A 26,781-nucleotide genomic window follows, 5' to 3' on the forward strand; every position below is an offset into this window, starting at 1 on the left:
GCTTCCGACTCTCATAAGCTATCTGATGCCTATCTTGCATTAGAACTATGCCAATTCCGTTCCTTGAAGCATCACACTCTAAGACAAAAGTGTGATTGGATAGGGGCAAAACCGGGCATGTGCTCATGACTTTCTTGAGCTTATCAAAGACTACCTCTGCATAATCCGTCCACCTGAATGCCCCTTTCCATGTGAGATCGGTGAGGGGAGCTGCTGTCCGAGAGAAGCCTCTAGCAAACCTCTTGTAATAAGAATAAAGACCGAGGAAGCCTCTCAAATTTGATACGTTCCTTAGAGGAGGCCAATCTAGGATTACTTGTATCTAGTCCTGGTGTACCTTACCCCCGTCTGCACCAATCATGTGTCCGAGCTAAAGAATCTCAGTCAATCCGATCTCAACCTTCGATTCCTTCGCAAACAATGAATGCTCCTCCATAATGCTAAGTACCTCATCTAGGTGTTGCAAATGTTCTTCCCAAGCCCTGCTAAAAACCAAGATATCATCAAAGAACACCAACACGCTCTTGCACAATTGTTTTTTAAAAATATGGTTCATACATGATTGAAACGTGGCTGACGCATTAGTGTGCCCAATTGGCATAACCAAAAACTCAGTGTCTATAATGGCATTTGAAGGCTGTCTTATGCATGTCCTCACGAACACGTATTTGATGGTATCCAGATTAAAGATCTATTTTCGAGAAATATAATGCCCCATGTAGTTCGTTTAATAACTCATCAATGCAAGGAATAGGGTACCTATTCTTAATGGTACTCTTGTTGAGAGCACCGTAATCAATACACATGCAAAGAGTACCATCCTTCTTCTTTTACCAAACTACCAAAGAAGCAAAGGGGTTGGCACTGGGTCTGACGTGTCACATAACTAAGAGCTCCTTAATCGTCCTTTCTATTTCCTTTTTAGAGTGCTTAGGGTGGCGATAAGGAGCAGTGATGACGGGCTTGGCATGCTCCTCTAACTCGATGATATGCTCAAACCCTCTATTTGGGGGAATACCTAGGGGCATGTCTTCAAAAACTCTCTTGTGCTTATCAAGCACTGACTAAATATCACAATGAAATTGCTGTCTTGAGCCTAATGTAGCCTTAGAGGAGATGAAACAATGTGTCACCCACTCAATGTCAGCATGCCTCATAATAGCCTCCATCTTGTGAGCTGAAATCACTTTGGGTTCACCCTTTGGCATGACTGTGAGAATCACCCGTTGACCATCTTGGAAGAATTCCAGCTACATCTTACCATGATCAATTGTATACATGCCGATAGTTTGTAACCACTGCCTACCCAACATGGTGTCTAATCCATCCAAATCAAGAACATAAAAATCTACCTCTAAAAGATAGTCATCCAAGTGAATCGAAAGCCCTGACACTTTCCTCGTACACCTTATTCTATCACCTCTTGCTACCCTAACTTCGAACTCGGGTATGTCATTAACCTGTAACCTTCTCTTTGATACCGAGTGTGTGCTTATGAAATTATGTGATGCACCTGTATCTAAAAGGCACACAATACGCTGCCCTTCAAACAAAAGGGATGACTAGCGGGATCACTAGAAAGGGAAGCAATGATAGGGGATTGTCCAGGAGTGGATTCCTTCTTCCTCTCTTTAGGAGGTTGCTTGTCACTTCCTGTAATGTCCCCACTATTAGGGTTAGTTAGGGACAAGTAATGCTTGCAAAAATAAATGTTAGAATCACAATAATAATAAAACTAATTATATCATTCTACCCTTTAAGTTAACCCCAATCTTAAGGACGTCTCCAGATTGGGCTTCATAGCTCATAGCTATGTCGCCAACATCCCAGGAGCGCACCCCTTAAGATTCTTCTTGGACAGGCATCCTCTATCCAAGGGCAACGAGATATGGATATGTTTGACAACATCAAAATATTCTGGCAACACAAAGAATTCTCGGCCATGGTGGTCGGTTCAAGGTGTTAATACCTTGTTACCCCCATGCTTCGAGTTTTATAATTCTCCTAATAGATTAATGTATTATTACAAACAATTTTACCTATAGAAAGTATAGACTATCAAATTCAATTCTAGTGATTGATAACTAAGGATTCCAACCTTTCTCTACATCTTTGAGGATCCTCAATCTGGCTTCCTAACCCTTTGGGAGGATCCCCTGTGTTAATGAGGAACGACCTTCGATTATTTGGCCTTCTTCCTTGAAACTACCTTTCAAGTTGGGCTTCATAATCCTCTGGGTTCCTCAAAACGATCCTCGATTAGTTAGCCTTTATCCTTAAAAGGCCTACAGGACTACATTTACTACTTCAATAGATTCATATTAAATGTTTAATGTAAATCAATACTCTCCCTACATTGAAAATGATTTATATTTATTATTATATCTATTCACTTCTATTGTGAATCCTAGTCATAATTCAATGATCTTAAGAATTCTCACATTAAATGGTATAAAATGATAATACTATTACTATATACTAGTAATAATACTATTATAAAATAACTAAATATACCTTACATCTAAATTATATAATCGAATTTGATAATAATAATACTAATACATACATAGTAATAGTACTATTATAATATTACATCCTATAATGTCCCCTATTTAGCATTCATAGCATGATGTTGTTGTTAGCCTATTTCCCTACGGTCTCGTAGGCTAACCAGGACATTAAAGTGACTTAGAGGCCATTTGGCCTAGATAGTTTCAGTTGCAGGTCTTTCTGAGGGGTTTTGAGGCAACTTTGGGCATATTTACTATTTATAGTAAGTCATCTTGGATATGGTCGGACATTCAATGGCAGCGACATGTCGATGGTAATTGTTTATAATCGGCAAGAAGACTTGTTTATCATTGATAAAATTTGTTATGCATTGATAAAGCTATTTTATAAAGTTAAATTTAAATATTTAACTTTATTAATGCATAGACTATAGTTTGTGGGAAATATTTAAATTAAAAGAGTCCCCTTTATTTTATAACACATTGGAGACATAAGTTACATAAAAGGGAGTGATGTTTTATCCCACATTGAGAAAACGAAGGATTGAGCCCTTGTGAGAACACTATAAAAGAAATGGAAGAGCTTCTTTTAGGCATGTTTGGGAAAATTCAAAGAAATTGGGAAATTTTCTAGAGATCATGTCTCAATAGTTTGAAGGACGAAATCCCTTCAAGTTGAAAATCTTGACGCCATTGAAAGATATGGTCTTGAGATTCAACAGGGTAGTAGTCTGAAAAAAGCAGATATGAAAAAGCAACCCGAAAAAGCGGAACCGAAAAAGCAGGCCGAAAAAGCAGTCCGAAAAAACGGAACCGAAAAAGCAGTCCGAAAAAGCAGTTCGAAAAAGAAAATTGGAAAGGCAAAACAGAAGGGGCAGCATTGAAGAAAATTATTACAGCCATCTACAACTAGGTTTCTTTATTAGTATTGTTTTTTTTAGGGTGTTACAAGTTTCAGTTGTAAGTGTGCATTATACCAGCATTATCATTTTGTAATCCATGTAAATGCCAAAAGTCTTGGCCATATTTCATGAGCATTGTATTAGAAATTTCATTGCAAATTAAGAAGATAATAGTTGCTGGTGTTATTTAAGCAATTCAATATTATTATTTATCAGCTAGTTAGTTTGCACACCAACTATTTGTTAAAATGCCAGTTGGCTGTAGGTGTTCATTTCTCATGCTTAGATCATATATATGCACTGAATATTGTCAAAAATTAGTAGCACACTCATGTTAGGCTATTGTGTAATCCATTTGGAGTCTTCCAGCACAAGATTCTCATTGATGCAAATTGAAAAAGAGTCATTTAAAGCCAGCTGAAAAACTATATCAGTCATACGTCCCTTGCATGTGAATTGTTTGATGAAATTCCTTGAGCTTTCATCAGCATTTTTTGAGGGCAGATTTGAGGAGGGTTATTACACATCCACATATTCCTAATCCTAAGTATTACTAAAGAACATTACTTCCCATAACTAATTATTCTTACTCTACCCTTATACATACTTACCTAGCCAATGGTGGTAGAATTGCTCGTACCCTGATGTGGCTAGTGTTTCATTTATTCTCTATGCACTATGATTGGGAACCCGCTTAAGTAAAAGTTTGAATTCGTGCATGATCAGTTGAATGGAACCCTTTGTATATCGTCACTGCAGCCCGAACTCGTGAGCTCTGCGTATGATGTGTTCATACCTCTATCCTCTTTGCCAACTTTGTTTTCCCACCAACGTGGATGGTTTTACGTATAATTTCAAAGTATGTGGATCTGTGCAGGCAAATAATCTCATCTTCGATGTCCTTCGCCATGTGACGTGGATTACTTAGTTTGCAATTGTCAAATCTCTTTTCCCTCCTTGCAATATACGTGTGTACTTGAATGCTCGGTGATTGGGGTGTAGTTGCTTCCACGACCTTATGCTAATGCTGTCCTTCCTTGCCCCCTTTCATATGCACGGGTATGAACATTTATATGTGTTCCCCCATCAATGAATGGTCATGTATATCCGAGCGAATGGTTTGTGACCCCTTAATAATAATTTTTGTGATTATTTAAATTGTAATTAATAAGATAATGCTTGTTAATATTCTTAGATAACAATAGAGTATATCTTAATTATTATTATGAAATGTTACAATGCGAATAATTGATATTACCATTATATTAGCTTTATAATTTTTTGATAAACATATAATTGTCTTTGATTATATATATAGTAAAAAATGTTATAGACATTGATTTAGTTATATCAATATTGTAAACTTGTAATTTTCCCTCACAAATTATTATTATGATGATTAACCAGCTATTATATATATTAGATTTCTCTATTAGAGGGATATTATAGTCCTACCCTCCCAAAATTGCTTGTCCTCAAGCAATTACAATTTCCCATTTCATTGACTAGATCAAAAATCCATCCATGACTTGTTAAATTTTGAATTTAAAATAATCAATGATTTGAAATGTGCACTTACGTATGAATGTTATGAGTGATTGTGATATATAGTTTCAATGTCTTATTGGTGTAGTTGATTTCTTTATTGGTCTTTTTAGGATCATTTTTCTTAGTCATTTTTGCTTCTCACATGACATCTTAGAGGATGGAAATTTCATTGTCTTAGGGTGTTAGATACTCATATACCAGTAGGCTCCCACAAGGTATTTGGATTGCATGTTCGTACCTTTCTCGAAATATATATTTCCTCAAGGATTTTGGCATCATTTTCTTACCCATCTTGGACCCTTTCCTCAGGGCATTCAAACCCATGTCCTAACCTATCTTGGAATCTTTCCTCAAGGCATTGGAACTCAAGTCCTTACCCATCGTGGAATCTACCTATCTCGTGTGGATTTACTCTGCCTCTTCCATTTGGACAATAATTCATTTATATAGTGATAACTTGTTTAATCATTTTTCCAAACTTCTTTATCAATTGTATTCAATAATTTGATTTGTTTATAACTATATTAACCCTACAGGATGGCAAGATCATGCTTTGATACCACTATTAGGGTTGGTTAGGGACAAGTAATACCTACAAAAATAAATGTTAGAATCACAATAATAATAAAACTAACTCTATTATTCTACTTTCTAAGTTAACCCCATATTTAAAGACGTCTCTAGATCGGGCTTCATAGCTCATAGCTACGTCGCCGTCATCTCGAGAGCGCACCCCGTAAGATTCTTCTTGGATGGGCATCCTCTATCCAAGGTCAACGACATATGCATATGTTTGACAACATCAGAATATTCTGGCAACATGGAGAATTCTCGGCCATGATGGTCAATTCAAGGTGTTAATACCTTGCTACTCCCATGCTTCGAGTTTTATAATTCTCCTAATAGATTAATGTATATTATTACAAACAATTTTACCTATAAAAAGTATAGACTATTAAATGCAATTCGAGTGATTGATAACTAGGGATTCCAACCTTTATCTACATGTTTGAGGATCCTTAATCTAGCTTCCTAACCCTTTGGGAGGATCCCTTGTGTTCATGAGGAACGACCTTCGATTATTTGGCCTTCTTCCCTGAAACTACCTTTCAAGTCGGGCTTCATAATCCTCTGGGTTCCTCGGAACGATTCTCGATTAGTTAGCCTTTATCCTTCAAAGACCTACGGGACTACATGTACTACTTCAATAGATTCATATTAAATGTTTAATGTAAATCAATACTCTTCCTACATTTAAAATGATTTCCATTTATTATTATATCTATTCACTTCTATTGTGAATCCTAGTTATAATTCAATGATCTTTAGAATTCTCACATTAAATGGTATAAAATGATAATACTATTACTATATACTAGTAATAGTACTATTATAAAATAACTAAATATACCTTAGATCTAAATTATATAATCTAATTTGATAATAATAATACTAATACATACATAGTAATAGTACTATTATAATATTACATCCACATATTCCTAATCCTGAGTAATACTAATGAACATTACTTCCCATAACTAATTATTCTTACTCTAACCTTATACATACTTAGCTAGCCAGCAGTGGTAGAACTGCTCGTACCTTGATGTGGCCAGTCTTTTATTTATTCTCTATGCACTATAATTGCTTAACTAAAAGTTTGAATTCACGCATGATTAGTTGAATGGAACCCTTTGTATATCGTCCATGCAGTTTGAACTTGTGAGCTATGCGTATGATGTGTTCGTACCTCCGTCCTCTTTGCCAACTCTGTTTTCCCGCCAACGTGGATGGTTTTACGTATAATAAGAATAGAGTATATCTTTATTATTATTATGAAATGTTATAATGCTAATAATTGATATTACCATTATATTAGCTTTATAATTTATTGATAAACATATAATTGTCTTTGATTATATATATAGACAAATATCTTCTAGACATTGATTTAGTTATATCAATATTGTGAACTTGTAATTTTCCCTCACAAATATTTATTATATAATGATGATTAACCAGCTATTATATAGGTTAGATTTCTTTATTAGAGGGATAGTGCACTTCCACATCGCTGCCATCCTCATCGCTACCTCCCTTATGCTCATCCTCCTTTTCCGCAAGAGCCTCGACATAATGTATTTTACCCTTGACAAGGCATCTGTGATCCAGTGTCCACGACTCCCTACAAGTATGTAACATTCCGTTTTCCCGGGTCTAAATTAACAATTAATATACTCATAGAAAATCAGTTATTATTTCGTTTCATAGGAAGACAGTTATATCATTCATGTTCATGTGAATAAGATTTACCGTTAAAATCAATTAGACAGAATTTCTTAACTAAAACTTGAAACACCATCAAATGAAATTACTACAGAAATTGAAAACCACATACCTTGGAACTGAGATCAAAATCAAAACTAGGGATGCTTCTGCAACCACTTAGGTTATTCCACAAATAGCACTATAACATTATCACAAAATGACTTCCATCCAATATTGCTAATTCAAAATCAAATGATGATTATCATTAAATACCACTATATAAATTAGGGCATCACTTACTATTGTAATCATTAGGGCATTGATTACCATTGGATCTTTTAGGGCTTTTGATATAGTTGTATCACTTAGGGCTTCTGATACCACTGATTCAAATACGGCTTTTGATACCACGGATTCAAATAGGGCTTCCAATATCATGGATTCAATTAGGGCTCCTGATATGACTATCATTTAGGGTTCTAGTTATCACTCAATCAATTAGGGCTTCAGATTTCTTTCCTTCCAGTTACTTTACTGTGACAGTAACTCAAGACTAGAAAATATACTTATATTCGATTTTCATATAAATGAAAAACAACCCATAAATCTATCTCTTGCATCTAGTTGAAATGATGAAATAACTCAATTAATCTTACCTTCTTGCATATTAATCATAAAAGTGATAATACCTGTTCCTGACAACCAATTGAATGTATGACTTCTCTTTGTCCGATGCACATCCGATAACTTATGGAGAGGTGAAACATTGTTAGGGGCTTAACCGCCCAACCTCGGACCAAATCTTATTCCCACACAATCTCTAATGGGAAAGGCCCTCCCTATTCGGAATAGACAGGGGTCATTTGCCATCCAATGAGCATCCTAGTATTATAACATACAACTTGGCAGCAGGAGATCACAATTCATGCATGAGCTTATTAATTAATTTATATTAAAATGATAAACATTGAAATGTCATAATTGATTACTGTTTCATGTTATTACAGATCCATTTCTTTCATCTCATCACCCATTTTCTTGGCTACACAGTCGGGTGAGTCTCAGGTGTTAGAAATTCTCAGAACAACCGGTTCTGTCAAATATACATGCATCCAACATTTCACAATCTGTGATTTCATGATCATGTTCTTTTAAGATTCCCAATTTTTTAACTATCTGATTCTAATATCCATCGGTAAATGATTATGGATCCATACTATGTTTATCTTGGCTTCAACAAAAGATTCATAATACTTGTCTTTCATAAGAGTATAGAAACATTTTATATTCACAGCCAATGCAGTGTGCCTGATCTAGGTCTACGGCTTAGCAAAGATTAAAATTGCTTTGTAAATTATTTATTGGTTCTTCTTGAGAGTACTATCCCTTAACTCAGAGGCATATGTAAATACTTTTGTATAAGCTTGCTCTGATATAACCACCTTTTAAACAAAGTTCTGATTTAAAATCTATAATCTATTATGGAATCAACATTCTGATTTATAACTTGCTATTTAATACTTATGTGCAGCCATCACGGGGAACAAAAGATACTTTAACAGAATGCATGGAGTGAATCAAGTAATGTAGTTAATGGTGATAACTCAGGCATGATTATTGATTCATGAAAAATCAGTTAAGTTTCCATCTTTTGAATCCATAATTAAAACAATCTCAAGGTTATAAAATCAGAAGGTAGGATATCAAGCTGTATGTAACTCCGACCATGTATGGACATTATGTATTCGAAAAATACACTCTCTAATTGGTTTACCGTTCACAATATACAGCAGCAACAAGGTAAAATAAAGGTAAACGTACCAAAAATGTAATAAAAGCCAACTGATTTTGTTTTAAAAATTTAACATGTGACTTGAATACAAGTTCGGAATCCTCTTTCAGCGACCGGAATTCTTGATCTTCCGCTTATGTATTTCATTGCTCTAAACTCCTATCACTGGTAGAAATTTAAAGGGAGTCAGATGGAAATCGGAAACTTAGAGCTAATGATTAGTATATTTTTGATAACGTTTTTCACTCGGCCCCATAATAAGATGCAGCAGATTGGAAGAAAAATTAGGTGAGTGCTGAAGGGGAGAAGGAATTGTTTTCAAATTGAAATATTCTATTAATGGTTAGCCACGACCCTCTGGCTTCCATCGGTTTTCAAGAAGACTCTTCAGATACAACATAAATTCGAATTGAAAAAAGAGAGAAATAAAAATGGAAAAGAAAATAAAAAGGTTGGGAAGAGAAGTTGGAAAGATTATAGGACCATTTGAATTCTAAGAAGTCTATACGAATTCAGAAACATAAATTTGATTAAACATGTCAAATATTAATCAATTAAAAGCAAGAAAAATAAAAAGAAGAGAATAGAATTGGAAGATTATAATTGGAAAATTATAATAATTCAATTATTATAATTCAAACATTATTATAATCTTATATGTACATGAAACATCACTTTATTAATTATTAAATTATAATGGTGCCAAATCATTCTTATATTCTATGCACATTTGTAAATATTTATTAAAATAATATGATGAAAGATAAATTAAAATCTTTTGAGATATGTTTTATATTTTAACTCAATTATTTTTATTAAATTAATTATTTAAATAACTCATGCGGTTCCACAAATGTATCCTATTTCAAGTCTCTAGATTCTCTACCCATCTGCCCAGTGATGGTGATGCTCTTGCCTAATTCTTTTCTGACAATGCTTCCACCCCCTTGGACATGTTTCCTGTAAAGAAATTCCCCGCAGTTAAATTATATTATCATAATGAATTATTCAATCATAATTAACCATAATGGTTAACCATCTTCTCGAATCCATGAATTCGTGATTAACGATCAACTAGTATGTTACCTTCACTTGAAACCATAACAACAAACTATATTACCATTTTGCTAGATTATAACAAATTAAACTGCCAACTGACTTCATGTGAACCTCAACGGCTATATTTCAAATTAGGTCAAAAATTGGGATGTAACATACCATTCCCTTTGTGGTTCATCATTCTTGATGAACTTGAAATTGTAATGAATATTATAAAGGAGGTTTTTTTTAAAAATTGGAATGTAACGTACCATTCCCCTTTGTGTTTCATTGTCCTCGATGATTTCTACAATTAGACACTAAAAGAATATTCCAAATACAAGATATATATATATATATATATATATATATATATATATATATATATATATATATATATATATATATATATATATATATATATATATATATATATATATATATATATATATATATATAGAGCATCATGATATCTTTTTTTTAATTATATATATTGTTTTCAAAATCAAGATCATAATCAAAACTCAAGATCCATTTTTACTTCAAAGTTTTCGAAAAGATACTTGCATGGTAACAATTAAACATGTACTCACTTGAGTTCACTTTAACATACTTGTGGTCATCTTAGCATCAATTGAGTTGATTCTATTTCATATTCGTGTCATACTCATGTAGACACTCAACATATCATTAGTTCGATTCCATATTGATATCTTCATTTAAGAGGAATTTCAAGGTTCAATAACTGAGAGTAAGATAGGTATTCAAAATTGAAATTCTTTGGCTAGCAAGTTCTAGATCATAACTTGATCATAATTTAAATCACTTATATGTACCATCTGGCATATGGCACTCATTAATGGATAGATTTGAAAGATCCCTGATGGATCTCTGCTTCAAATATGCTGTAGATTTATTTATTTTTTGTTTTTTTTTCCTGTTTATTAATGTTTTCTTGTAGAACTAGACGGAAATGCAGCAGAGTTTGTTTGTTTTTGTGTTTTTGATGATTATTCCACATAGAAATGAGAAGTAACAAATGGCAAGAAAAGAGTCTGAAAATAAATAACAATATGCAATAAAGTCAGAGTTGATACAAATCGTACTAGGCAGATCTTTGAATTATAGAGCCAAATAAAAGATCCAGTACATTTCCTCTAACAATGACGCCACAACTGGCGGATGAAAACGGGCTGATAAGATGCAAGATTCTGCTGCTGAGTAACCGATTTTTCTATGCATCCAAGTGCTGCAAATGACAGAGTACGGCTGCAAGAAATGGCAGTGTACGGCTGCTAGAATTCACCTCCCATACGCCAAAGAACATGCCCAACAAAACAAACTATAGGCCCAAGCTGAAGTGGCGTCTACCTTCCTCCTGAATACTGTTGAAACTACTGACAAACCAATACCCAATGCTGCTGAGGGTTACGTCACGACCAGCAATTACCCTGGGGTTTGCGTCCCAGAATGCAAATCGCTCAAGCAGAGCAAATCTGAAAATAAGTGTGAAAAATATGCATCATCATGAGAAATGGCGCCCATCTCCTTATAACCCCTTGCAAAGCAATTCGAACCCTAAAGTGACCCCCAATTGGCGTTGGCTATAAAAAATGAATTAAATCTTATTTTAAAGTGACCATGTCACTAGAAAATGACCTTTTCCACCATAGTAATAAATCCGCTCACCGAATTGCCTTGAGACCAAAGAGGAAGATTTAGAGAATTTCAAGACCTTTCCAACGAGCTATCATAACATGGGATACACATCCAGATGAGGCCAAAATTCCCTTATTACTCCAAAATGGCTATTAACTTAGCCTTATTTAAATATTAAACGCTAACTTAGGAAATATTAAAAATATAACCCAAATAGCCACAAACTGCCCAACTGACATCACAAACCATAAAATCATCCTGTCACCTGTCTGTGACTGAAGTCGAAAATCAAGTATCCACTGACAGTCTCATCCCTAAAATCTAGGGATGCTCCTAAAATTTAGGAAACAAGCCCTATCCCTCTGAAATTGAACCCAAAGGGTCATCTCATGGAAACCCAGCTCTGGGCATGATCATACCTCCTAAAAAGTAGGATTGAACCCCATAAATGTAGGAATTGCCTCCTAAAAACAAGGAACGTCACCCAACTGATCAATACCCACCAGAAAACCAAGTCCCCAACATTGAATAACCATACTGGGTCTCTATCCAACCCTGTCAGCCTACAAGACCCCATAATAAGCTGACTCACATGTCTCTGTTAGACTGAGCTAGAGTGGGGACATGACAGTCCTCCCCTCTTGGAGATGCTTGCCCACAAGCAACTGTAATGCAGGATGTTGTAAAATGCTCTCACCCTCCCAGGTGGCATCCTCTATGGGAAGATCTCTCCATCGAACCAAATACTCTCGAATCACCCGGCTTCTCAGCCGCCATTCCCTCACCTCAAGAATCTCATCAGGGACCAAAATCAATTTACCTTCCTCATCCATAGGAGGTAATTCGGGTGAAACTATAATATGCTGTTCAAGGGCCTTTTTCAGGCAAGATACATGAAATACATTATGAACTTTTCTGCCATGTGGTAACTCAACCTCATATGCAACCTCTCCCACTCGCCTGAGTATCTTGTATGGACCATAAAAACGTGGTTTGAGCTTCTCAGCTCCCCCCCTTTTTAGGGTGCTCTGCCGATATGGTTGTAAACGCAGAAAGACCATATCATCCACCTCAAATGCCCTCTCAATCCTGTGCCTATCAGCGTACATCTTTTGCTGATTTTGGGCCTGCTGCAAATTCTCCCTAAGAGATCTCATGACATCCTGGTTCTCTTGTAACCAATCCTGAGCCAAGGGAACTCTACTGTCACCAAATGGCAAATCAGTGAAAGATAATGCCTCATATCCATAGAGAGCTTTGAAAGGCGTCATGCCAATGGACATATGATGCGTAGTATTATAACAATACTTGCCCAAATGCAGCCAACGCACCCATGCTTTTTGCTGCCTTGACACATAGTTATGCAAATATCCCTCAACCCATTTGTTAACTATTTCTGTTTGCCCATCCGTTTGAGGGTGGTAACTAGTACTAGGTGTTAACAAAGTACCAGCTACTGTAAAAAGTTCCTGCCAGAAGGAACTCATAAATCTGCTGTCCCTATCACTCACAATGGTCTTGGGAAGACCATGAAGTCTAAACACCTCCCTGAAGAACAACTCAGCCACCTGCGATGCTGTAAAATCTAATGCAATGGGAAAGAAGTGGGCATACTTCGTTAGCCTATCCACAACAACATAGATGCAATCTTTCCCCTGAACCCGAGGAAGACCTGTAATGAAATCCATGGAGATCCCTGTCCACTTTTGTTCCGGTATAGGCAAGGGCTGCAATAATCCGGTAGGGTAGGTATGCTCCGACTTGTTCTGCTGACAAGTTATACACTCACGGACATGGCGTAAAACATTATCTTTGAGACCCTTCCAAGAGAATCTCTCACGTACTGCCCTGTAAGTCTTACCATATCTTGGGTGTTCGGCTGTAGGAATATCATGGAGAGCATGCAAAATTTGTTCCTTCAACTGAGAACCCGAAACAAGGTAAACCCTGTCTTTATAGTAGATAATATCATCTACCACACTGTATCTTTCATCCACTATCAATCCCTCCATAATCTCACAAGCATGCTGATCTTTGGAGTATTCAACTAAAAGTTGAGCCTTCCAATCTGCTGAAATCTTGCTCAATGAACATAGGGCAGTCAATGAAGGTTTCCTAGAGAGTGCATCAGCCACAGTATTATTCTTCCCCTTTATGAATTCGATATCAAAGTCATAAGCCTGAATTTTGCTAACCCATTTTTGTTGTCGATCATTGAGCTCTATTTGATTTAGGAAATACTTCAGACTGTTATGGTCTGTTCTCACCACAAATTTACTGCCAACAAGATACTGTTTGAACTTGGCTAACGCATGCATGATAGCCAACATTTCTTTATCATAGGTAGAGTACAACTTTTCATTGTTTTGCAACTTCCTGCTCTCATAGGCAATGGGGTGTCTATTCTGCATCAACACCGCTCCTATACGCAAGCCCGACGCATCACACTCCAGGACAAATGGCTGCAAGAAATCAGGTAGTGCCAAAACGGGGCAAGTACTCATAACCTCCTTGAGTCTATCAAAGACCACCTGTGCTTGTTCTGTCCATTTGAACGATCCTTTCTTTGTGAGATCTGTCAAAGGTGCTGCCAACTGTGAGAAACCCTTCACAAATCTTCTATAATAAGCACACAATCCAAGGAACCCTCGTAACTCAGTAATGTTCCGAGGAACAAGCCAATTCTGAATCGTCTGAATCTTCTCTTCATGCACCTTCACCCCCTCAGCACTGATCACATGACCCAAATATAACACCTCCCCCAATCTAAACTCACATTTGGAAAGCTTAGCAAATAGAGATTGACTCTCCATTATGCTAAGTACCTCCTCGAGATGTCTGAGATGGTCCTCCCAAGTACTGCTGTAAATCAATATGTCGTCAAAAAACACTAGAACCGATTTCCTCAACTGCTTGTTGAAGATATGATTCATATAGGATTGGAAAGTAGCTGGTGCATTGGTAAGGCCAAAAGGCATTACCAGAAACTCATAGTGCCCATAATGACAACGGAAGGCGGTCTTGTGTACATCCTCTGCTCGTACACTTATCTGATGATAACCTGAACGAAGATCAATCTTAGAGAAGTAGACAGCCCCATGTAACTCATCTAACAACTCATCAATGCACGGAATGGGATATCTGTTTTTTATTGTCTTCTTGTTCAAAGCTCTATAATCTACACACATCCGTAGAGTCCCATCCTTCTTCTTAACAAGCACTATAGAAGAAGCAAAGGGATTGGAACTAGGTCGAATGAAACCCATGTCCAATAGCTCATGAATAGTCTTCTTAATTTCATCCTTGTAGGCTCTAGGATGACGGTATGGGGTAGTAATCACTGGCTTCGCTCCATCCTCCAACTCTATACCATGCTCAAACCCTCTATCTGGTGGCACTCCAGGAGGTATATCACCAAACACTCTACTATGACGATCCATCACTGACTGAATGTCCACATGAAATACACGACCATCCTGAGATAAGGGTGTTTTGGATTTAACCAAACAGTGTGTAGCCCAAAGCACATCATTATGCCTAAGGATGGTCTCCATCCTGTGAGAAGTCACCTCCTTGGGTCCACCATCTGACGCTGCCCTCAAAATCACCTTCTGCCCGCCATAAAGAAACTCTAACTGCATACGGCGGTGATCAATAATGTAATGCCCAATACCCTGTAACCACTGCATGCTCAAAACCACATCATAATCTTCTATGGGAAGCACATAGAAGTCATCAGTCAAAGTATAATCTCCCATCTGAATACTAAGCTGTGGAATCCGCTTGGTACAACCCAAAATGGCACCATCAGCCACCTTCACTCCAAAACCACCAAACTCCTCGTACTGTAAGCCATGCCTCTCAACTAATTTTTGATCAATAAAGTTAAGCATAGCACCTGTGTCTACCAAACTGGTGATCCGCTTACCCTTAAGTGTACCTTTCAACCGGAAGGCATGAAACTTAGGATAACTGGAGAGGGTAGCCATAGCTACTTTAGCTGATGCCACAGGCTCAGCGGTGTCTAACTCCAACTGTGTCGGAAACTGCTCAACATCCTCTGTATTATCCTCAATATCAGTATCAGGAACCTCCTCATCCCCTAATTCAGAAGTCACCTCAATCAAATGAACCTTTCTTTTACCCATGCAACGGTGTCCTGGTTCCCATGGTTCTTTGCAGGAAAAACACAACTTTTTCCTCCTCAATTCATTCCTCGTCTCCTGATTCATCCAAGGAGTTTTAGATGAGGTCCCTCCTTTGTTCTATGTCGTATTGGCCTTCTGTGCAGGCCGTGAATCTCTAAATGGTTTCTTATCTGCCTGATAAGAAGTGGGAACAGTATCTAATCTCAATGTCACATCAATAGCCTCCTTAAGAGTAGCTGGTTGGAAAGCACGTACCAATCCTTTTAGTCTATCTTGCAAACCCTCAATGAACAACATCACACTACGTTTCTGGGGCATATCCGGTACCATAACTGCAATATGCTGGAACTCATTAATATAGGCTTCTGCATGACTAGTTTGTTTAAGGTGAGCCAACTCCCTGTAATAAAGTTCTGTATCCTTACGGTCAAATCGTGCAATGAGTCGCTCGGTGAACTCAACATAGGAGTGAACTAAGGCGTGATCCTGGGTGACCAATCCATGGTGCCACCAATCATAGGCAATCCCCTCTAAATGCAACACAGCAAATTGAATAGCCTCACGCTCAGTTACCATGCAAATGTAACGTAACTTATGTTTAGATTATTAAGTAACACATTGGGTTGCTATGGAGTGAGAGGTTTTTCTTTCAAAAGAGTTCTCCTTGCATACAACTATGTTATGATATGATTTGATATATGTCTTATATGTGTTTCCTTTTTTGTAATTGTAAATATCATAAAAACTTGCAGAATACTCTCCTTTAAGATTAGTTTAGGGAGAGTTTCTATATACCTTTCTTCCTTTCAATTGGTATTACAGCCTGATCAACTCAAGTTCTAAGTGTTGGGTAGAGATTTTTTTGAACTAATCTTCAATTGACTGGAATTTGGTACAAAAGGGATTGATCTTATTAAAGAGGAGGGAAACCGGTATCGATTAAAAATTGAGTTCTCAAGCACAAAGTTTGAGCTTTGGAAGCCTTAGATGAAGGTCCCCTCAATGAAAGGTATATGTCCAGCTTGTGGACCCAAGCTCGTGCACTAGTGTCTCCTGAGCCATTAAAGGGGGCCAATGTAATCATGCCATTAGCTCTATTGAGGTCATAATTCTGCTGCTGTTGTGGTAGTCTATTACCACGATCTCCCCTGAACCTGGTTGTATTTCTACGTTGTGCACAATACTGGGGAAGAGGGAAGAAGTCCCTAACCTCAGGAGGTAGAGCTCTCCACTCAACTGTGGCCGCCAAAACTGACTCCTGAAACCCCACTTCTTGTGGTTCCACCTGCGCTGGCTGTTCACCTGGTATGAATTGGGGAAGCAATGGCCTATTCGTAGTAGGTGTACGATGGCGATGCCTCCTACTGGAATGAAGGGAGCTCCCAACTGAAGAATGGGACTGATGGCTGCGCTGACTACCAGCCACTGAAACTGATCTACTTTGCTTGCCTCTGTGTCCACCCATCTCTAAACGCTCCAAGGTATCCTGTAACCTGTCTAGAGCCTGAGCGATTCTGGGCTGAGTAGTGAATAGGGTTTGCACCATCTCTCTTTCTTTAGCCTCTATAGGCATGCCGTCGCCAGCAACACCCTGTGCCTCACCCATAGCTAGTATTTGTGCGTCTCTAGCGGCTTCTGCTTGCTACTGGTTTCTCCTGCACTCGTAGAATCTGTGTATTTCTCCACCAGGATGCATAGATTTGTATTCAATCCACCAACTAGTGACTTCCCAGATGCTGAAATGATTTATCAAAAACTTTTATCCAATACCCAGATGCCAAAATCTGTTGTGACAATTTCTCACAAACCCTACAGTCTGGCAGGATGTAAGCTCTGATAACACTAAAAGATCCCTGATGGATCTCTACTGCAACTCTGCTGTAGATTTATTTTATTTTAGTTTTTTTTTCTGTTTATTAATGTTTTCTTGTAGAACTAGACGGAAATGTAGAAGAGTTTGTTTGTTTTTGTGTTTTTGATGATTATTCCACATAGAAATGAGAAGTAACAAATGGCAAGAAAAGAGTCTGAAAATAAATAACAATATGCAGTAAAGTCAGAGTTGATACAAATCGTACCAGGCAGATCTCTGAATTATAGAGCCAAATAAAACATCCAGTACATTTCCTCTAACAACGAGGCCACAACTGGCTGATGAAAACGGGCTGATAAGATGCAAGATTCTGCTGCTGAGTAACCGATTTGTCTATGTATCCAAGTGCTGCAAATGATAGAGTACGACTGCAAGTACGGTTGCAAGAAATGGCAGTGTACGACTGCTAGAATTCACCTCCCATACGCCAAAGAACATGCCCAACAAAACAAACTGTAGGCCCAAGCTGAAGTGGCGTCTACCTTCCTCCTGAATACTGTTGAAACTACTGACAAACCAAAATACCCAATGCTGCTGAGGGTTACATCCCAGCCAGCAATTACCTTGGGGTTTGCGTCTCAGAATGCAAATCGCTCAAGCAGAGCAAATCTGAAAAGAAGTGTTTGAAAAATATGCATCATCATGAGAAATGGCGCCCATCTCCTTACAACCCCTTGCAAAGCAATTCAAACCCTAAAGTGACCCCCAATTGGCGTTGGCTATAAAAAATGAATTAAATCTTATTTTAAAGTGACCATGTCACTAGAAAATGACCTTTTCCACCATAGTAATAAATCCGCTCACCGAATTGCCCTGAGACCAAAGAGGAAGATTTAGAGAATTTCAAGACCTTTCCAACGAGCTATCATAACATGGGATACGCATCCAGATGAGGCCAAAATTCCCTTATTACTCCAAAATGGCTATTAACTTAGCCTTATTTAAATATTAAACGCTAACTTAGGAAATATTAAAAATATAACCCAAATAGCCACAAACTGCCCAACTGACATCACAAACCATAAAATCATCTTGTCACCTATTTGTGATTGAAGTCGGAAATCAAGGATCCACTGGCAGTCTCATCCCTAAAATCTAGGGATGCTCCTAAAATTTAGGAAACAAGTCCTATCCCTCTGAAACTGAACCCAAAGGGTCATCTCATGGAAACCCAGCCTTGGGCATGATCATACCTCCTAAAAAGTAGGAATGAACCCCATAAATGTAGGAACTGCCTCCTAAAAACAAGGAACGTCACCCAACTGATCAATACCCACCAGAAAACCAAGTCCCCAACACTGAATAACCATACTGGGTCTCTATCCAACCCTGTCAGCCTACAAGACCCCATATTAAGCTGACTCACATGTCTCTGTTAGACTGAGCTAGAGTGGGGACATGACAATCATCCTTGCAAACTTACAAATCACCTGAAATAGGTTAGTAAATCCATGTTTTTCCATTGTAACCTTGGCCTTCATGTCCAACTTTTCATTAGAATAATCATCTCATGATAGGATATCTCCAAAACATTATACAACAGCTCAATATGTAAAGTCAACATCGCATGTGTATTATACATGTATAGCAACGTGTCAAAGGGTAAAAAACATGATATACTATGCAAGATCATCATATATTTGGGTGTGTCTATATATATATATATATATATATATATATATATATATATAAAGAGAAGAGAGCCCAGCTACAAACAAAATGAGAAGAATGGCCTATTTTAGGGCCGTTTTAGTGCTCTTGGAAGCATCCCAAGCACACCCACAGTGGCCGGGCATGCTTCCTGGGCGCACCAGTACAGCACCAATGCACCCAAACAAACCAGCACCCACACCTACTGAGTTTCCAGACGCACCGATTATCTTAGTCTAATATTAATCTAATGTATATAATTGTTAATGGAGAATTCCATCGCTATCTATACCTACAATAGGTTATATAAAAACACAGAAAACTGACACTAGATATTCATAAATGATAAACACATGCTCCTGTTTAATTCTCTCTGTGAGCAAATGACAGATGTCATGGATGTTTTTCCTATACAAGGGCTGTGAACAAAAGTTGGTTATTGTAAATTTTAAATGGTGGATAGATTGAGTAATTTACAGTACTGCAAGATCAGTGTTAAAGCAGGAAATTATTTAGAAAATCAGCTTGTGATGGAAGCCATGGAATTGTGTTGTCAAAATCCATACAGGAACACAACACTAATATTCATCCCGATTCAAATGCTAGAGTAATAACATGTGATCATAATTAATTAAATAATAATCAAAACAAGCATGAAATGAACATTAAATATGTAGAAAATCATTATAAAATAGACTAATATTATACGAAATAAGTTAAGATGATCTGACTGATATGGCTAGAGACATAGTCTATATTTATATGCCACCCAAGCGTATGATTTAGGATATGCTTACTGAGGCCTTGGTTTAATATTTAAATATCAAAATATAATAATAAGGGCAAACTATACATGCAAGCCGTGACGTAAAATCAGTAACATATGATTGTGTTACAGTGTCCACAGAACCCAATGGCATAGCACAAACATGGTAAAATGGACCCAGCAAGTTGGGATTTCCACTCACTATCCTCACCTAAAAGTCAACATGGTGGGGGCATAACCGTTGCAAGATCTTTGCATAAGTCAAATAAATATTTGAAATTTAAATTTATGCTTGGACACCTTTTCACGAAGTTGTGAAAAAGATATGTTGGCAATCATTTTGTAGATATCCGGTGACAAACCTTAAGGCGTTAATATTGTTCTAATTATTTCCTCAATGCCCTTTCCTCTGGTTCCACTTTAGTAATTTTAGTATATTCTGTAACATTCTGTAGGTGCTAGTGCAGAAGACTCAATGTTATTTTAATTTTTTTATACATTGTGAATGTGACCTGCCTATCATATCTCTAGTGGTGGGCAGCTCTACAATATCTTCTTTATAACCTTTAAAACCATTAACCAAGCAAATTTGGCCATTACTTTAGTATATTATCAGTCCTTTTATAGGCAAACATGTTATTTTTCATTTTTCTTCTATATAGAGAAATGTATGGTGTGTTGTATACTGCCTCTTGAATGGCCTCTTGTGAAGAAAATTCTATGGTCACTATTCTTATTGCATGTAAATACTCTGATTGACATTCAAGGAGATTAGGCTGATTCAGCAAGGTTCTGAGCATTTATCCAGAAAGTTACGTGTATTATTTGCATGATAGGAATTTTTTTTCTCTGTTTAATACTTTTTGGTTGATATTTCAAACAGGTTGGTAAGAGTACAAAACTTGACAAGTTTGAAATTCCTGCAAAAATCAAGCTACTTCCAGATCCATGGACACCTGAAAGTGGCCTGGTCACAGCAGCGCTCAAGTTGAAGCGAGAAGTTATAAAGAAGACTTTTGCAGAGGAACTGAACAAGTTGTATGGTTAATGAAATGCCATGAACATGGATAGTATTGATACACTATATTCCTTGGTAAATCATATTATTTAAATGTTCACTTGCCATTTTTAAATAACTGTTCATTGAAGAAATCTGGGACTGATTTTCTCCCAGTTTGTTTCATACTAATTTAAAGGCTAAAATGGCTTGGCATTGTCATCAATTCCGTTCATATTCCTTTTTCTGTAACTGCTCACTTTGAGTAACAGGTGTGAGCATTTATTTTGTGATTTGTGCTGCTGATTGTTTGATTTCCTTTTGCTATCAGAATGGAAAATGGCCAAACCTAAGTATTTAATGCAGGTTTATAAGATCCATTTGTCCATTGTAGGTGCTGCAGTTCGTACAATTGTAGTCACAAATGTTTTTTAGTTTACATGGTGAACTTTTGAGCTTTACTGTAAAATATGTTAAAGCATCATATATAATTTAGCAACTTTCTGTTCTATTGTCTGAACATTCTCGAGCTATTTGCCTCTAGTGTGGATTCAAAGTGTAAGGAAAGTTAACTTGCATGTTAAATTCTAGAACTCTGGATTGTAAAGTAAAATATTATATCCTGCATCCTCGAGTCAATATCCCATCATGTTGTTTGGCCTGCTTTGGCACATACAGCTTTATTGTACTTTTGTACCTTATTAATTATAAATGCTCCAATGATGTTAGACCTGTTGCACAACGAAACTCTTTAAAAGAGGATAGCACATATTTAATTGGTAGGTGAGATGATGCTGTATTGTTAAGAGTAGCCGATGACAAACTAGAGGAGGCAATTAAAGTGTCCATGATATTGTTGCATATATATTTAGCTTGCTAGCGTGGCATTAGAAAGGAGGTAAATGATAAGTACTTGTAGCCTTGTCACATCCATGTGCTAACTATAATATCCGGCCACATCTTGGAGTTTCGGAAAGGGACTTGGGGACGGCTGGAAACGGTCCTCATTTCTGATGGCAGCAATAATTGCCCAAAAATAAATTGTTGTAGCTGATTACTGCCCAAACAAGATGGCTGCTACCCTTCTAGGAAGATTTGGCACAAAAAATTCGGTTTTCCTCCAAAACCCACAAGAAAGGGCTCTAAAGTCTAATCTGTGGCAGATTGATTCTCTCATATGATGTCAACCTATGTTCCAATTCTTAGACGATGATTCGATTTGATGCTATGTTCTATGCTGATTTGATGAATGAAATTGATAATTTTAAACAATGTTGTTATGATAAATGTGACAATGTTATGTAATTCTGAAATTCATGAATATATCAATATCAAAGCCTTTAGTACTGGATGGTCCTTTTCCCTTTTTCTTGCATCTGATTTGCACCTATTCAGGCTTCCTTTGTTACTTCTCCTGGCATTGGTAAATTTACAATGGTAAAACACCATTAAAAACATATAACAAGGCACCAGTGGGAACGATATGGTCCTCATGGACGGAACAAATGGGGAAATCACAAAAACATCTGCAGAGAAGATACTTGTAAAAGTATCATTGACTGATCAACCTAAGATAAGAGAGGAACAGTCAGAACTTGATGGGTCTACCTTGCATAACACAGGATCTAATAGTAACAGGGTGGCAGAGAATCAGATAGTCAGGGCACCCGTAATAGCAGAACAACAAACTAGTCTGGAAGAAGCTACGAAACACAATGACATCTCTGGCAATAGTGGCTTGGTCCTGACATATGGGGATAGTTTAATGCACAGCAGCATCATCAAGTGGAATCAAGGGAGCTTCCTCATTCTTCCAGGACCCTCAGCCGGACACATGAGTTCATTCAATCTTGGAGGGACAAATGGTAATTTACCCACAAACACTCTGAGCTTATCACAAGCCAGTGGACCACCCACAGGAGGAAACTACATCTATGTGAATGCCAAACAATATAAAAGAATAATTAGGCGGAGAAAGATATGAAAGTTTAAAAATGCAAAAAGAGGGAAGTTAGCAGCTTTACTTTTGAAACCGATTCCACAAACCCCAGACAGTGCAAGGGAGGGAGAACAAAGTCTGAGGCCGACTGAAATCTCTAAAACAATTAAGCAATTTGATAATATCAGAGATATTAATAGTAAAGGGAAGCCAGATAATTCTCAGGTGATAGACACAGTGGAGGATGGGCTACCAAATAATTACAGCCCCACAAGGACACCTATGACGTGGTATCCAGACATCTTTGTGAACAATTTAGTTGCTATGAAGGAAAGGGTGTGGGCACTTGAAGAGAGGAGCCAAATAGAAAGTATCACAATCATGGTTACCAGGAGACCCGTCTCCCCCCTAAAAGTGGCGTCTCGGAGACCGAGACGCGTCTCGGAGACTTTTCGCGTCTCCGGAGACCTCAAAAAAGGTTAGAGACTTCATGACGAAGTCTCCTGAAGTCTCCCCGTCTCCTAATCCAAAAAGTGAAGTCTCCCTGAAGTCTCCTGATAAAATATAAATGTAAAATATAATATTAAATAATTTTATATATTTTAGCCCTCATTTAAATGTTTTTAATGCAAAAATCTAAGGTACTATATGAATTGCGTAACAACTGCTTGGTGATGTACGTCACCTACAGGAACACGATACAAGTCTAAGACAACATATTGGAAGCTGTACAGGATTGCAGTAAAGATCCCAAATCACATAAATTTATGCGGCTGAGGAATTAGGGTGCAAAAACTGTTGTTAGTGCATTAGAAGATAGTATTACGTATGTTACAGAAATCTGATATGCAAATGCTTGATAATAGTATTATTCCTCATGAAAACCAAGCATCTATTTGCTGATAAAGACTCAGCGATAACAGTGATAGACTAGAGGTTTTATGTATGTTAACATGAATGTATTTGGTCCCATATTTCTGTTTTTTCAAGAGGATATCATGTTTCAGTTTGATGTATAAGTCATATTTGTTATTCGTACCTGTTTATCTGCTGTTGGCAATATCCTAGTACCAATATAGGAATCTTTGTTAGTTGAATCTGTGTAACTGGAATAAAAACACTATTACAAAATGATTTACTCCCTTTTAAACTAAGCAATCCTAACTCTTAGTTAGAAAATAGAAATCCTAAGTGTGTCTCTATGCATGCATCAATGTTGAATAATTCAATAATTTTCACAAATTTTTTGCAGCAATGCCAATTTGTCAGGTTTTAAAATCAATTTCAGTAATGTACTTCTGTATCTGACCGCTTATTATTATTATAATCTTTGACAGTTTGACTCTATGAATCTATTTTAATTTTTAATGTGACAACACTAGTATTATTAATTTATTATTTACTTTAGTCTTTTAGTCTTACGGTATTACTATTTTAAAATTTTGTATTTACTTTTAGTATTAGACTCTTTAAGTTTAAACTATTAAAAATTTATTTTAAAAAAAAAAAAAAAAAAAAATTGCCGTCTCCAAGTACCCCCGTCTCCTATTTGAAAAATTGCCGTACCGGTACCAGTACCAGTACCGGAGACCTCAAAGTCTCCTCGTCTCCCGGTGACCTTGATCACAATGAAAAGAGTTACTGAGGATAACTAGAAGCTGGCAGCGGAGGTCAAGTCACTTAGAGAACAAATTCAAAAATTGCAATTTAATATGGAAAAAGGAGAGTATGAATTAATATTGTTAAAGAAAGAAGTAGGGGAAAAGAGGACAGCAACAAGTACTACGGGAGAAGGAGAGGCTATGGAAGCAGACAAAAACTCGCAAATGAAAAATATACAAGATGCCATGGCCAATATGAAAATAAAAGAGAATCAACTCAGAGAACAGATCGAAGAAGTTAGATCATGGGCTAACATAGTAAAGGGGCCAGCAAACACTCCTATTAACAATATAGAAAAACAAGTTCGGAGACAGATTAGAGAGGAAAAAGAAAGAAATGAGAAAGCAACAAATATCATTGTCAAAGGGCTACGAGACTATGGAGAATAGGAGAAAACAACGGATTTAGTTAAAGACTTCTTTAAAGACCGATTAGACTGGCATGGAACAACCATACAAGCTCAAAGAATCGGAAAATGGATTAGAGGAGGCAAAGACAGACATGTTAGAGTGACAATGAGGAATATAGGGGATAAAAACAACATTTTCAGCAAGAGGAAGTTTCTAAGAGGCGCACACATATATCTTGATGATGACCTCACCGTAACTCAGCAAGAAGAAAGGAGGAAGGAATGGGAAAAAGTGAAAGCAGCAAGAGAAAACGGCAAGTGGGCGTGGCTACAAAATGACAAAGCCCAAATCAGCGACAAAATCACACGCAATAAATAGGAACTCGGGCCCACCCAAGAACATTTAACTATAGTTAGCTGGAACTGTAGAGGTTATCCTTGGAGAAGAGGACCTGGGTTAGGGCCGATAGCTAAAGATAATGACATCATTATGCTTACCGAGACTCATGAACATGATGGATGTAGGGTTCCAAATTTTGAAGGGTATAAGAAGGTATCACTGTGGAATGAAAAGATAAATAATGGTAAGGGGAATGGAGGCATCACCGTTCTAATAAAAAAAACTTGGAGCAGATTTGTAAACTTAGAGAAAGAAGATGTAAACAAGTAGTATATTTGGATAAAAATAACAGAGAATCAGATTTCTACAAGGGTGGCTATATGTTACTTTGCTCCAAAAGGCTAAAAAATATATAAAAAACGTAGATTAGATTGAGAAGACCCGTTCGTTGCACTAAAAAAAGACATAGCAGCCTTTAGCTCTTTAGGGGAAATAATGATAATAGGGGATTTCAATGCTAGAACAACAAACAACCAAACTCTCAATCTTAAGGAGAGTTACAATGAAAGCAGAGATCCAGTTTGGCTCGAAGAAGAAGGGACACAAAAATGGGAAAGATCTTCACAGGATAGTATGGGAAAGATTAATCATTTTGGTGTTGAATTACTAGGCTTATGCTGCCTATACAACATGGTTATATGCAATGGTATGGAAAAGTGACCTAAATCAGTTGGAATCACATGCAAAAGATACAATGGACAAAGTGTTGTTGATTATGTTATATGCTCGCAAGACTATGTCGCAAAGATAATTAACTTTGAGATAGAAGATTGCCCCATAGAGTTAAAAACTGATCATAACCCCATCTTGATAAGGGTGGCCACTCACTTTAAAAATCAACATATTGTCTCAAAACCTTTACAGAAGAGGAAGATGATTCCGACTAGCAAAGTTTTAATGACACAAGAAAACCATGATACTTTTCAAGACTCTTTTGCGGCTGTCTAGGGTTTCGAGAAACCATCTTGAGTCTGAAAAACAACATTTCATGGACAAGGATAATCTTGTTCTTACTATCATTAAAGCATTGAAGGAGTGTAAAAGATCTAGGGCCACAAAAGAAGCCAAGAACACTTTTCTGACCAATCCTTGATTTGATGAGGAGTGCAAAATGGCAAAAAGGAATTGGAAAAAGAACATGAACAGAGAAAGTAGAAAGGAGTATGATCAACTGATTAAAAAGAAGAAAGAAGAGTATGTGAACAAGAGAAGAATAGAGTTGATTAATCTTAGTAAAAACAACCCCAAAAAATTTTGGAAAGAGCTTCAGCAGAGAA

General features: G+C 37.1%; 1 protein-coding gene across 2 annotated transcripts in view; it reads left to right on the forward strand.

The window, feature by feature from the left end:
- The window catches only part of LOC149535030 (long chain acyl-CoA synthetase 9, chloroplastic-like), a 124,570-nt gene extending 103,190 nt beyond the window's left edge, over positions 1 to 21,380 (forward strand). For both annotated transcript variants that reach the window (XM_089806526.1, XM_089806527.1), the window contains exon 12: positions 21,041 to 21,380. In XM_089806526.1, the coding sequence (XP_089662652.1) occupies positions 21,041 to 21,205 (165 nt within the window). In that variant the 3' untranslated portion in view covers positions 21,206 to 21,380. The remainder of the gene's footprint in view (positions 1 to 21,040) is intronic.
- The last annotated feature ends 5,401 nt before the right edge of the window (positions 21,381 to 26,781 follow it).

The sequence above is a fragment of the Cupressus sempervirens genome, chromosome 10, assembly GCF_028749045.1.
Source record: "Cupressus sempervirens isolate cs-2001-9-10 chromosome 10, ASM2874904v1, whole genome shotgun sequence".
NCBI classification, from domain to species: Eukaryota; Viridiplantae; Streptophyta; class Pinopsida; order Cupressales; family Cupressaceae; genus Cupressus; species Cupressus sempervirens.